The 11,625-nt window shown below is 47.9% G+C and overlaps 6 protein-coding genes across 6 annotated transcripts; 3 read left to right on the top strand and 3 right to left on the bottom strand.

The window, feature by feature from the left end:
- Positions 1-245: 245 nt before the first annotated feature.
- Positions 246-1,649, bottom strand: N7469_010576 (Rcd1-like cell differentiation family protein; the record flags this gene model as incomplete). Its single annotated transcript, XM_056649481.1, has 4 exons — positions 246-420; positions 489-864; positions 930-1,085; positions 1,160-1,649. 4 exons carry the CDS (start codon positions 1,647-1,649, stop codon positions 246-248), a joined length of 1,197 nt encoding a protein of 398 aa, XP_056496612.1.
- Positions 1,650-2,575: 926 nt separating this feature from the next.
- On the bottom strand, positions 2,576-3,913 carry N7469_010575 (uncharacterized protein; the record flags this gene model as incomplete). Its single annotated transcript, XM_056649480.1, has 2 exons — positions 2,576-2,778; positions 2,845-3,913. The coding sequence occupies 2 exons, from the start codon at positions 3,911-3,913 to the stop codon at positions 2,576-2,578; spliced, it is 1,272 nt and encodes a 423-aa protein (XP_056496611.1).
- A 2,279-nt stretch (positions 3,914-6,192) lies between these two features.
- On the top strand, positions 6,193-6,618 carry N7469_010574 (uncharacterized protein; the record flags this gene model as incomplete). Its single annotated transcript, XM_056649479.1, has 1 exon — positions 6,193-6,618. One exon carries the CDS (start codon positions 6,193-6,195, stop codon positions 6,616-6,618), a length of 426 nt encoding a protein of 141 aa, XP_056496610.1.
- A 515-nt stretch (positions 6,619-7,133) lies between these two features.
- On the bottom strand, positions 7,134-7,907 carry N7469_010573 (uncharacterized protein; the record flags this gene model as incomplete). The annotated part of the gene is made up of 1 exon (XM_056649478.1): positions 7,134-7,907. One exon carries the CDS (start codon positions 7,905-7,907, stop codon positions 7,134-7,136), a length of 774 nt encoding a protein of 257 aa, XP_056496609.1.
- Positions 7,908-8,604: 697 nt separating this feature from the next.
- On the top strand, positions 8,605-9,671 carry N7469_010572 (isopenicillin N synthase family dioxygenase; the record flags this gene model as incomplete). Its single annotated transcript, XM_056649477.1, has 3 exons — positions 8,605-8,949; positions 9,039-9,477; positions 9,529-9,671. 3 exons carry the CDS (start codon positions 8,605-8,607, stop codon positions 9,669-9,671), a joined length of 927 nt encoding a protein of 308 aa, XP_056496608.1.
- A 443-nt stretch (positions 9,672-10,114) lies between these two features.
- Positions 10,115-10,984, top strand: N7469_010571 (DNA replication protein PSF1; the record flags this gene model as incomplete). Its single annotated transcript, XM_056649476.1, has 3 exons — positions 10,115-10,204; positions 10,271-10,791; positions 10,891-10,984. 3 exons carry the CDS (start codon positions 10,115-10,117, stop codon positions 10,982-10,984), a joined length of 705 nt encoding a protein of 234 aa, XP_056496607.1.
- Positions 10,985-11,625: the final 641 nt, after the last annotated feature.

Raw genomic sequence — 11,625 nt, 5'->3', positions numbered from 1 at the left:
GAAAGTGTTCCAATGTAAATGTTACGATAAAACCCCGACAGAACGAATAGAAGACAGATGATGAACTCAATACCGTCGGTATCGATGGATGACGGCCCAAGGCCGTACGAATCCATCAAATGCTTGCCCATAACTTTTGCGCCTTTGTGACCGATACTCGCCAGAAACCTGCCCATGCATATCATAAGGTAGAAGAAAAACAGAAGAAGAGTGATCCCGCAAGAAAGGAAATGCGTTTTCGTATGTTACATGGCCGCCTGGGCGCCGTCGGAGACGTTATCCGACAAGTTGATCAAAAGCTGGGCCAGGCAGCGCTTGGTAGCGGCATCGTCGCGCAGAACAGATGAGAATGTGGCATCCCGGAGCGGCTCGGGCAGACATTGTCGCAAGGCTTCGCGAGCTCGGCTGTTATCGCTTAATCTATACAAGTCGTTAGAGGACTATCGGCGAGCAATAAAAATTAGCGGGGCGTGAAGATTGAAACTCACCGAAGGAAACAGCGCACGACGTGCTTGAGAAGCCGAACTGTTTGCTGCTCCACTAATTGAGTGACCATATTACTGAGTACTGTGCCCACAGCGTAGAACCGTTCATAAGTGGCACAGATGTACGCCAAACCAATGTCATCGAGGAGGATCTTCTGGACGATGAAAATTGCGACAGTCTTGCTCAGCTCCGATCCGGTCTCCATGATGCGAAGGCAAAGGGGGATGATTTCGGTGGTGAGGAGGAAGTTGATCACATCCGATGAATCATTCTTCACCAACGCTCCGATGACACCCAGCGAGGTAAGGCGCAGGTACTCGAATGGACGTGATTTTGAGGTTGTGTTGAGGAAGGGGTAGAGGAATAGAGGGATGTGAGCTAAATATGTACAAGAGAGATTAGCGATCATTCATATAAATATTCAGCTGCTGGGCAGTTCGTACCGTTGAGGAAGAGAGTCCGGGTCTCGTTGTGGGATGCGACACACTGCAAGAGCGCCAGCGCATTGCAGACACGATTTGATGCGGCAGCGGTCAACTGAGAGGGATTCAAAAGAGGATAGACAGAGATGATCTCCTGAAGTAATGCAGTCATGACACCTGCAAGTTGCCGATGGTTAGTCTCGGTCGGCAAAATTGCGACGCCCCTCACGATGCGACTGGGGGATTCATACCAAAAGAATGCCAGATCACTAATGCCAGTTCTGGAACCTGCTCGCGCTTCTTGCTCAACTCCATAAGAGCGGTCTCTCTGCGAGCCGGGTCGAGAAGCTCAGCGACCCAGATGAAGACCTTGCGGTTCTCCTCGCTGATGCCGCCATCCATGACGGAGACCGCATTCGCCAACCCCTCTCCACCTAACGCAGAGGCACCTCCGGCACCTTGAGTAGGGTTTGCAGCGCCATTACCACTCATCGCCAGTCGGCCATAATGTTGCTGCTGCGCGGCGGCAGCGGCGGCTTGAACGTGGGCATGTTGCTGAGCGACTAGGGAGGCATGCTGTTGGTGCTGTGGATGCGGCTGGGCTTGGTGCTGCGGTGGCTGCTGCTGTTGCTGCTGCTGTTGTTGTTGCTGCTGTTGTTGCTGGTGCTGCAACCATGAGGGGTCAGCCTGCGGATACTGCTGCTGGTGAGAGAAAACGTGTTGGCTCTGCGCTTGGAGCATGGCGAGCGATGATGACTCGATTCGGGGTCTCGTAATGCTCCCACGGTCGAGGGAGTTTTTGGAAACGGGATGGGTATCACGGTATTGGTGAAAGATATCGCGTACAAAATTTGAGGATTTAACAGTGTCACCAGCTGTGAATCGGGGTGCGATTCATGGATGAATTGTGGCTGCGGATGAGGAAGGCTGAAGGGAGAGAAGAGTGAAGTTCGGGTCCGAAGGCGGGGAGAGAATGAAGAGTCCACACTAAGCCGTTGTGTTGTGCCTTTGTGTGCCCTGGCCGCCTTAAGAGTCAGTCTGCCGGGAGATATTCATGCACAATCCTTCTTTTTCTCTTCAATTACGGAGCATTCTAGCCATGATTATGGATTTACTCAATTTTATTTGGTGCTACTAAATATTGAACAGCGTATCTTCGTGCAGCTGGGTCGAGGGAGGTTTATCCTTGCGATCACGGCATATTGTACCTGCAAGGCCAGCCCCAATCACGGCTTGTTGCTTTCGTGCAACATAAACTTCTTCTTACTACTAAGTAAAGGGCTTTCTCAGTAGCATCATATACATTCGTGAGTATCTGAGCTGTGAAACAATACATACGCCTCGAGATTGGAATGCCTCTCAAGGTTCCCTGTGCTACTACGAGGAACACAACATAATACGCTAATATAGGAAATATGGGTAACCTGGATATAACCTCCAAATCGTCATATATTATTGGCTCATGATCAATTTTCATATCTTCATATGTACACCATGTCGTGTTCAGGGGTCATCTGAGGACCTCATACAAGACCCAATCATTGGATCGAAATATCCAGTATCATATCAATATCATCATAACCCAAAAGAAAAATAACAAGAAAAGTGAGCAGAAGGAAGAGGGAAAAAACATCAAACCATCAAGTGTCATAGTCGTACATGAATCATTAAAGGGAGGGGGTAACGCCAAAGAATGCATCAAATGTTGTCAGAGCTAATCGAGTGATTGAGGAGGTCGTCGATGCTCGGGTGAGATCGACATCAGGATTTGAGACTCTTCTGTGGTAATCAGCCTTTTTTTTATGAACGACGAGTCCCACGCGATCTTCGACTTCGTCTCGTATCTCGAGTCCGTCTGTCAGAGCTTTCGCTACCTGTAGGGGATAATGTTAGCGCTGGACTTCTTAGTTCGATGACCATGAGTGCAATGACTTACTGCCAGAATATGTGTATGTGTCCGAATAATAATAGGAGCTTGGGTATGTGTAAGAGGATCTATCATCATCATGATCCTGGTCTCTACGTCTCTTCAATCCTAGACACAGAGCAAGAGCCCCAAGTATAATGGCGACTGTTCCCCAACCGCTCCACTTGGACTTCTTCTTCTCGCTAAGTTCGCTGTCCGTAGTTGCCGGTGGTTTCGCACCGAACCAGGTTCGTCCACCCGCAGGTCGAGGTCGAGGTCGACTGCCAGAATGGTGAGAGTAGCGTTCTTCAACGTAGGTCGTCTCGTTCTTGCGGCGTTTCTTGATACCGAGAGCGGCAAGAAGGCCATCGAGAGCACTCTTAAAACACAAGCAACCACACAAGAGCAATAGCAGAAGAACACCTGCAATGGTTCCAATGACGATACCGGCAATGGCTCCGCCACTTAGACCACCTTTATCCTCAGCTGCCTTGGCTCCAATCAAGTCAGCGCCATTGGTCCCCACGGGAGCAGTAAATCCTTCTGTGGTTGTAGGTGCCGATGTCTCTGTCACGGTAGATGCGCCGCTGCTGGTCCCTCGCACTCCAGGTGTAGCCTCTCCTGTAGCCTCTGTTCCCGTAGGTATGGCGGAGGAACTTTCTGCAACACATTCACCATTTGAACATTCCTGGGCTGCATCGCAGCAAGTGCTGCCACATTTTGTCTCGCCCAGGTCTATTCTGCAAGTTCCACTCGATGAACCAGTCGCAGCATGTGCGCGGCTGCTCCAGACTGAAGTGATGGTAGACTTGTCGGTTTCGGTCACTACATATGTCGTTGTATAGTATTCCCATGACCCGTCATTTGAGTCACCACTTGATCCGGAAACACATTTCGCCTGGCCGTTGTCTGTTGTGCTGCAAGTTTCGCCAGAGTTGCAACAAAGTTGAGCATAGTATCCACAGGGATTTGAGCACCCTCTCTGCTCAAGTTGGTTTCCTTCTACTTCCTCTAATGACAGCGGGTCTGCAAACACAGTCGTCGTGAGGAGTAAGATGATCACCCACGAGATCATTGGCATAGAGGACAGAGGCCGCATCGTGAACGAGGAAGGGCGAATCCTCGCTAGAACGGGGTAGGCTGGCTAGGGATGATTTTCTGGGAATGTTCTTCGAATGTTGGAGCTGGGGCAGCACGTTGTTGACCCGGAATGCTCGGCAGTCAGTGTCGGGGTTGAGGTTGTATAGATCGATCTATTTAAGTCGGTAGATCGTGACTCTGCCGGAATAAACGCACAAGTTGGTACCTTGAATCCAGGGCAGATTAAAATCAAAATTGGAACGAGTGACGAGAGCAGTCGAGGATAGAAACGTAAAGAGAAACAAAAAGAAAAATGGGTGAGAAATGGCGTTGGTGGTGGACTTGAGTACATTCCCAGCCCCCTCCGTCGCAAACCCAACCACCCAATTTCTTGCGACTCGTCAACCCACCCACCCATAGCCAAACAGGTTAAGGAGAGAGGGGTTGGGTTTCACTTTAGAATATAATTATTTTAAGCTTCTAATTTGTACATTGTTCCTTGGTGGATGGTCCTGTCAGGCCGAGAAGCGATTAACAGTGCATAGATAGACAGGTACACAGCCCGCCCCGCATTGGATTGACTCTGCACAGGCCGTGCTCTTTTGAAAATTCTTCCGAAAATTTTCTGTCGGTCTAACCGACTTATATTACTCGTTGCCCAATTCATGTATCATAGTTACGGACTATCTCTTCATACCTACAGGTGTAGGTGGAGAGGCAGCAATTTGAATCGTGACTCATGGTGTACTTCATGAATGTACTCAGTCTCTGCCCGTTGACCCACAACTCGCCTGAAACAAGTTAAGTCGATCGTCAGTAAAACGAGCGAGTGGATAAGCGGTCTGGTTCAGTTTAATCGGTCTGGCTTGATGATGTGAAGAGGCAGTAGCTGGGGGAAAGAGGCACTTGAATGATAGTAACAGCAGTCCATGAATTGTATGCTTGTGCTATAGCTCGCAGTAATCTTACTTGGAGTGACTCGCCTTAGTCACGATATGAACAACCTTGGAGGGTTGTTCATATCAGGTTAGAAAGATAAATCTGCCATCGGGTGCCAAGGTGTTTCAGTCATTATGAATATTGGATATCATGATGGAGGTGGATTTTGAAACTTTACTCTACATTTACTATGAGTACACCGTATGCCTATAAGGAGTAGGTAGTTTAAGTTCTTGGCTTTCGAGATAGTAACATGGATGTTTTTGAATATATATCCACCTGGATATATATTCTCTACTAGAGAATACGGGCGTAGTACGCACGGGACTCGCTGGGTAATACTGACATCGTCCGATGAGGTTTCGATTCGTTGATGCAGCTATCGAAGTACTGCATTTCCTTCAAGTTGGCACTGACTTCAAAACGGTGTTCATTCTTGACTGGGGCTGCGTGCAACTTTGAACCTTCAATTGCCCGAGGCAGACTTAGACCTAGGTAAATGATAGTTTACGAGCTGGTGACCACACATGACGATGATTTAGCCCCGTAGATACGGCGTAAAGCACCGTGACATGAACTTCTTGAATAGAAGTGCAATATGAGCGACGAATGACCATCGAGAAATGTGTACTCCGTAGATCATATCACAACTGCAGAAATTAGTTGAGTCCGGCTATGTTCGGCTCAAGGCGTACTTCAAAGCTAGCATCATCGATGCGGCTCTCACGTATTCTCCAATCAGCCTTACATCCAGTTTCCTTTCTTCCATTGTTCAAACCCCGTGGTGGCTGAGTGACTCAATATACCCGCGCATGTCGAATTCATAAGACAAAGGCCACGGATTTATGCCAACGCCAATGAAAGCAACTAGGAAATAAAAGCCAAAGCAAAGTGACAACATTGTCTGCGTGAGCCTCACTTTGTGCCGAGGATCCACCCGGGCACCGTCGACTTAGCAAAAAGGAGAAATATTAGACGAAGGCAGATCGGAGGCATAAGCGCCAAGGAAATCGTTGTCAACTTTAATACGTTTAAACAGCTATCCATACTATGCGGCTTCTCCTGGGCAATTTGTCTTCTTGTGGGGGCTAAGAACTGTCTGAGAGGATCAGATGTTGTATAGTAGACAGAGTTCTATATAATCTTGGAAGAACCTGTGTAAACTGCAATATGCCACAGCATCTACTTTTATTACCGGTCGATCACTAGCAAAGTAACCACTTGTTTACTCCCGTTTAGGATATACTTGCAATTCCGAGCTTTCTTTTTTTCAATACATCACTTGCCCGTGGTAAGAATGAATCATTTTATATCGCACAGTGTCAGTACCGTATTAACATCTAATATAGACTCATCATAATGGGCTGCTTCGGATTCCACTCTAAGAAGAAGGCCGCAGCCCGGGCAGAAGAAGAGCGACGCAGGCAATGGGAAGATGAGAAGCGGCGCAAGCAGCAGGAAGAACAAGAGGCAGAGCGTCTTCGCCCCCGAGAAAGTGTACAGCAATATAGTGTGACAAGCCCTACTATTACGAGCTCGGTCAACGCTTCTAAGCCGATTCCTGCATACAAATCGATCTCACCACCTACTTCAAGCTCATATAGCCGGTCGAGAAATTACTACTCCAGAAACGACGGAGGAGGCGGTGGTGGTGGTGGATTCTATGGCGGCGGGGACTATGGAGGGTCGAGTTCTGGTTGTGGTGATTCAGGTGGTGGCTCCAGTGGAGGGGGCGGCGGTGATGGAGGAGGTGGTGGAGGTGGAGGAGGAGATGGTGGCTGCTAATACAGTCTCTTCAAGAGACTATACATTACAACTGGGATAATAGGCAGTAGGGAGTATAGTTAACAGTTCAAATTGAAGTTCCCGCATACGTGCTGTTTCTAAACAGCATGTATAATGGTTATATCACACTTCTGGATCTGAATATGTGATGAGCAATACGAGTACACATCTCCAACACCCATCTGTCTATCAGCGCTACTAGTAAACTGCACAATGCTGAAAAGCCTTACCTTTGAACTTCATAGTTGCCATGCCAAGGTGAGCCACGCCCATTGGGGCCACCAGTAACAAGACCCAGCTTAACTCGCACAAATCTATTACAGAAATCCAGTCAAGTTTCGAATCCATGTGTTCAAAAGGTTCTTTCATTGATTTCGTATGAGGCGATTCAAGCTATGTATTCATAAGTGGGAAAGGGTCATCAATCAGCAGTAAAATATACATCAAAAGAGGGGGCTTAAGATATCCAAAAGAAAAAAGATCAAACCAAAAACCCATCCAAAAGCCATATCACATCAAACAAACATTCCCGCGACACCAACAAAGAATCCAAGCGCTAGGTCGTGCAGCCTAGATGTCTGACGTGGAATGGCTGCATTCCCACTGGCGTCGTGATCAGTCGCCGTTGGCATTGAAGCACAATTCTTCAGCTGAAGCCCGTGACAGGCCTTGGAACTCAAGCTGGAACAAATCGATGTTGCCTGTGCAGGTCCAGTGATGGCTTCAACAGTCACTCCCCCGCCATTTCCGCCAACAGTCACTCCATAACGCCCCATCAAATTTCCCGTACACTGAGTATACTGCGACTCGCATTGCGAGTAGTATGAAGAACAGCTCGCCTCGTTTTTAATAGTTGTTGGGACGTAAACGAACGGATAGGCCCCGTCAATTGTCGAGTCAGTAATTGAAGCACCTGACCCCGACGCTGTTGTAGTTGCAGAGGTACCCTGCGGGAACATGAAGCCAGTTCCCGAATGAGTGGTACCAGTAGATGATCCAGTGAGACTACCCGTGCAGCTTGCGCCGGTCCGGCAACAGGCAATGTTGTCTGCGGCATCTGTTGTACAGCGTGATCCGCTTCTACAGCAGGCATCTGAGTTCCCCAAGTCCGAACACGGATTGTAGCCGCTGGGGCAATTGTCGTCGTCTCGCCGTAGGATCCGCAATACGTCAAGAGCTCTTCTGCTGAATTTTGCTTGCTCTGGAGACGAGAAGGGCTCTGTTTCTAGAGAGAGTACGGTCGTGGGGGTGATTGTGGCCAAAATTCCGATCCACCATGATGCCCGCATTCTTGTGGCCGAGGAAGGAAACCGGGATGGGGAATTTCAAGATCGAGAAATTTTTGCGACGGGGGGGATTGCTGATAACAAAATTCGATATTGATTTTTCTTGGAGGTTCAATCGAGGTCAAATCGCATACTGTACTTGGAAGATTGGCAGTTGAGTAGGCTTATCGAGAAGTCGGGCCGGGATGTCAACAAACTACTCGAAGAAGTAAAATTAGTATCAGCAACAGGGTGTTCAAATGACAATTCCATTTCAGAATTGATGGGACAGATATACATACGGATAATAGCCAAGTGACGTCTTCGAGAACATTCAAACCCAGAAAATTTGGCAGAGATGATTCGGAGTGTGAGAGATGTGAATGGGGATAAGATGATGTAGTCACGATTCTCCACTCTTCTGCCACAGCAACCAGTCGCACGATGCCCAACCAGCACAGCACAGGCTTCCAGCCATCGTAATTCGAAATTAAAGTGATACAGTCGACTTGAATTTTCCTTTGCTTTCTTTTCCCCAAAATCTTTCATCGAGCTCCGGGAATTGAATACTTGACTCTCGAAGAGATTTCCGCCATGCCCAATTCCGCCTTTTTGTCTCACAAAGTTGCAGGGATAATCTTCTCCTCCACGCATTGTCCATGAAACACCGTGTGTCATTTCTCTTCATGAGGCTGCTGAAGCCAGATAAGAATCTACCACGATGACTTCATCTTTACAGATCCCGCTCGTAGATTTCGCTAAGTGGACCACCGATGAATCGAGTCGTCGACAAATCGCCCATGATCTTGTCTCCGCTTGCAAGAAGGTGGGGTTTGTGTATATCATCAACCATTCCCTGTCGGAGTCTCTTCTCGACGAAGCGTTCCGCTGGTCTCGGCTTTTCTTCGATCTACCCCAAGATGATAAACTCAAAGCGCCCCACCCTGAAGGATGGGCCGTCCATCGAGGTTATTCTTGGCCGGGGTTGGAGAAAGTATCGCAGGCGATGAGTGCGACTGATGATCAGGAACGTATTCAACATCTGAGGGAGATACCTGATATCAAGGTGGGTGGTTTCTCAATGGTTCCTTAGGCACCTGTCAGATGGCCCCATACTTTGGTGCCAACGTTCAATTACATGCTGACAACCAGCAGGAAAGCTACGATATTGGCAGCGACCAGAATGCCTCGCAGCCCAACCAGTGGATACCAGAAGAAGGACTTCCGGGCTTCCGTGAATTCATGACACGGTTCTACTGGGAGTGTTTTCAAGTAGGAGGCGATGTTCTCCGTGCTCTCGCGATTGGCATGGGACTAGACAACGAGACTTACTTATTGGAAAAGCATTCGGGACATAATAACCAACTACGACTACTCAACTATCCCCCAGTCCCAGCTGAAATCTTTGAGACCGAGCGAGCAGTCCGTTGTCCGGCTCATACAGATTGGAGCTCTATCACTCTCCTCTTCCAGGATGACTGTGGTGGGCTGGAAATCGAAGACGTGACCGACCCTGGCAACTTTGTTCCAGCAGTGCCTGTCAAGAATGCGATCATTATGAACGTCGGTGATCTGTTGCAGAGATGGAGTAATGGTTCGTTGACTAGGATATCAGTCGATTACCGTCATTTACTAACGTGTTCAGATCATCTTCGATCTACTAGCCACCGTGTGACTGTACCACCTTCTTCAGATCGATTCGAAGGTGAAGACCGCATGACTCGTAGACGATTCTCTATACCGTATTTCTTATCGCCTGATCCTGAGTCTGTGATTGAGTGCATCTAATCTTGTACGGGGGTTGATGAGCCGGCTAAGTATGAGCCGATCACCCAGGCTGATTATAATCAGATGCGAGCCTCGATGCAATACTAGGTAGTAGTCTAACTTTCATCCAACTTCAATACCCAGAAGTATCTTGATATATTAGCAAATATATTTCATAAATAACATTTCTTGTCTTATTCGATAAATCCGATGTTTGAGTTGTCTGGCGTTTAAACTTGAATGATTTTTCTATGGAAGGGACTTCCTCTTCACTTCCGCAACTACTTCAGCTCACCCTCAATTTCGATCATGACTCAATTGCATCTTTCTATATGCAATTTTTTTTTTTTCATCAAAGTCATTGCTCGTCTGCTCTCCATTCCTTAACTTGCACGATCCCACTTGTCTCATACTTCATTCCAATCCCCACTCCACTTAGTAAGATCGCTTGGCGTCCGGGCGCGATGGATCCGCGACCATCGCGCGTCCCTCAATTCCTACAATGCGACCCTCATATTTTGGCAACGATGTACGGCGAACTTGGGAATAAATTGGTGTGTGCTCAATACATCTGCTTTTAGCTCTGGACTTGTATCAAGTACAGCCACTGATAATGCTAGGTTCAACATGCTAAACGCACCCAAGCCCTCGCCCACCTTCCACCCTATCAAACCGAGATTGTCCGCGCCGTGACCCGCGAAGTACGCGACCTAGATCGAGATGTAGTCCGCCTACTTGATCCTTTTGACGGTGCCTTCAATCCCTCCGCCGACCCCGCCGTCGCATGTGCTCTGCTTGTAGATCATCTGTGTATGCGCCGGAATAAACGGTGTCTCCTCGCGTACCACCGAGTACGGACCGAGAAATTGGAAGAGCTCTGCTGGAACGGAGTCGATATCTTGGAACAGCAGCAGCCGAGTGAATCTCTGGACAACCGAAACGGTCAAATGCAAGGCTCAGGCGGGCACAGCTCTCTCAGTCCTGAGGAGGAAGAGTACTTTCGGCAGTATGGTGATATGCTAGCAGCGTACAAGGGACAATGGACGGATGTTGATTTGACAGGGACCTTGGAGCCACCGCGAGACCTCTTTATTGATGTACGCGTGCTGAAGGATGCGGGAGAGATCCAGACGGAATACGGGTAGGTCCAATGAATCTCTTGGGGCCCGACTTTGACGGCGAGGACCCGGGGGGGGGGGGTTTGAGTGAAATAGTTACTGACTGATATGTTGTTGCATAGGGTGATCAATTTGACCAAAAATAGTCAGCTTTACGTCCGACAGGGCGATGTTGAGCGGCTGATCGCACAAGGCTTTCTCGAGCGATTGACCTAGAACCGGGAAATTGGACGTGGTACGACGCGAGGAGATTTTTTTTTTTTTGGACTTTTGTTGTTTTCTATACTCTTTCTTCTTCTTTGAGATACCCCGCCATAGAATGGTGTCAAGTCTGTGTATGTGGTGCAGGATGACTTGATCTTCACTTTTACTATTTTTGCCGATCATGGCTACCGTTTATTGTATCGTGAGTTTGGCTTGTCTAGAGTATCTACCATAGTATAGTATGGCAACGCAACTGATTGCGGAGTAGACCGATCTCGGCCTTGGACCATTCCATTCCTTGCGAAATACTTGCAAAGTAACCCCCGTGGTCAATTGGCTCTGTGGCAAGACGGCTATAATGCTGTAGCAAATATAGATGCCAAAGAGATAGAAGCAAATTATTTCGTCAAGCTTTTGTGTAAAACATTGACTTGCGAGGCTTAGATCTTATGCATTAGAGTGGGTTGTCATAAATTGACTAACTAGGGTAGCTCTAGATACATACACTACAGTGAGAACACTTTTAGTATTGACTAGTAATTATTATTAGCAGTGTAATGGTGGCATGTATTTATAAAATAGAGCAGATGGGAATGCACTAGGTATTATTCAATCAAAATATTTACGTGACTCGCCAGAAAATGGAACACCAT

This window comes from Penicillium citrinum (assembly GCF_028827155.1).
Source record: "Penicillium citrinum strain IBT 23319 chromosome Unknown utg000009l:1.0-4274883.0:1.0-4276374.0, whole genome shotgun sequence".
Lineage (NCBI taxonomy): Eukaryota > Fungi > Ascomycota > Eurotiomycetes > Eurotiales > Aspergillaceae > Penicillium > Penicillium citrinum.
The sequence above is the reverse complement of the archived record's forward strand: the minus strand, read 5'-3'. Positions and strand labels throughout refer to the sequence as shown.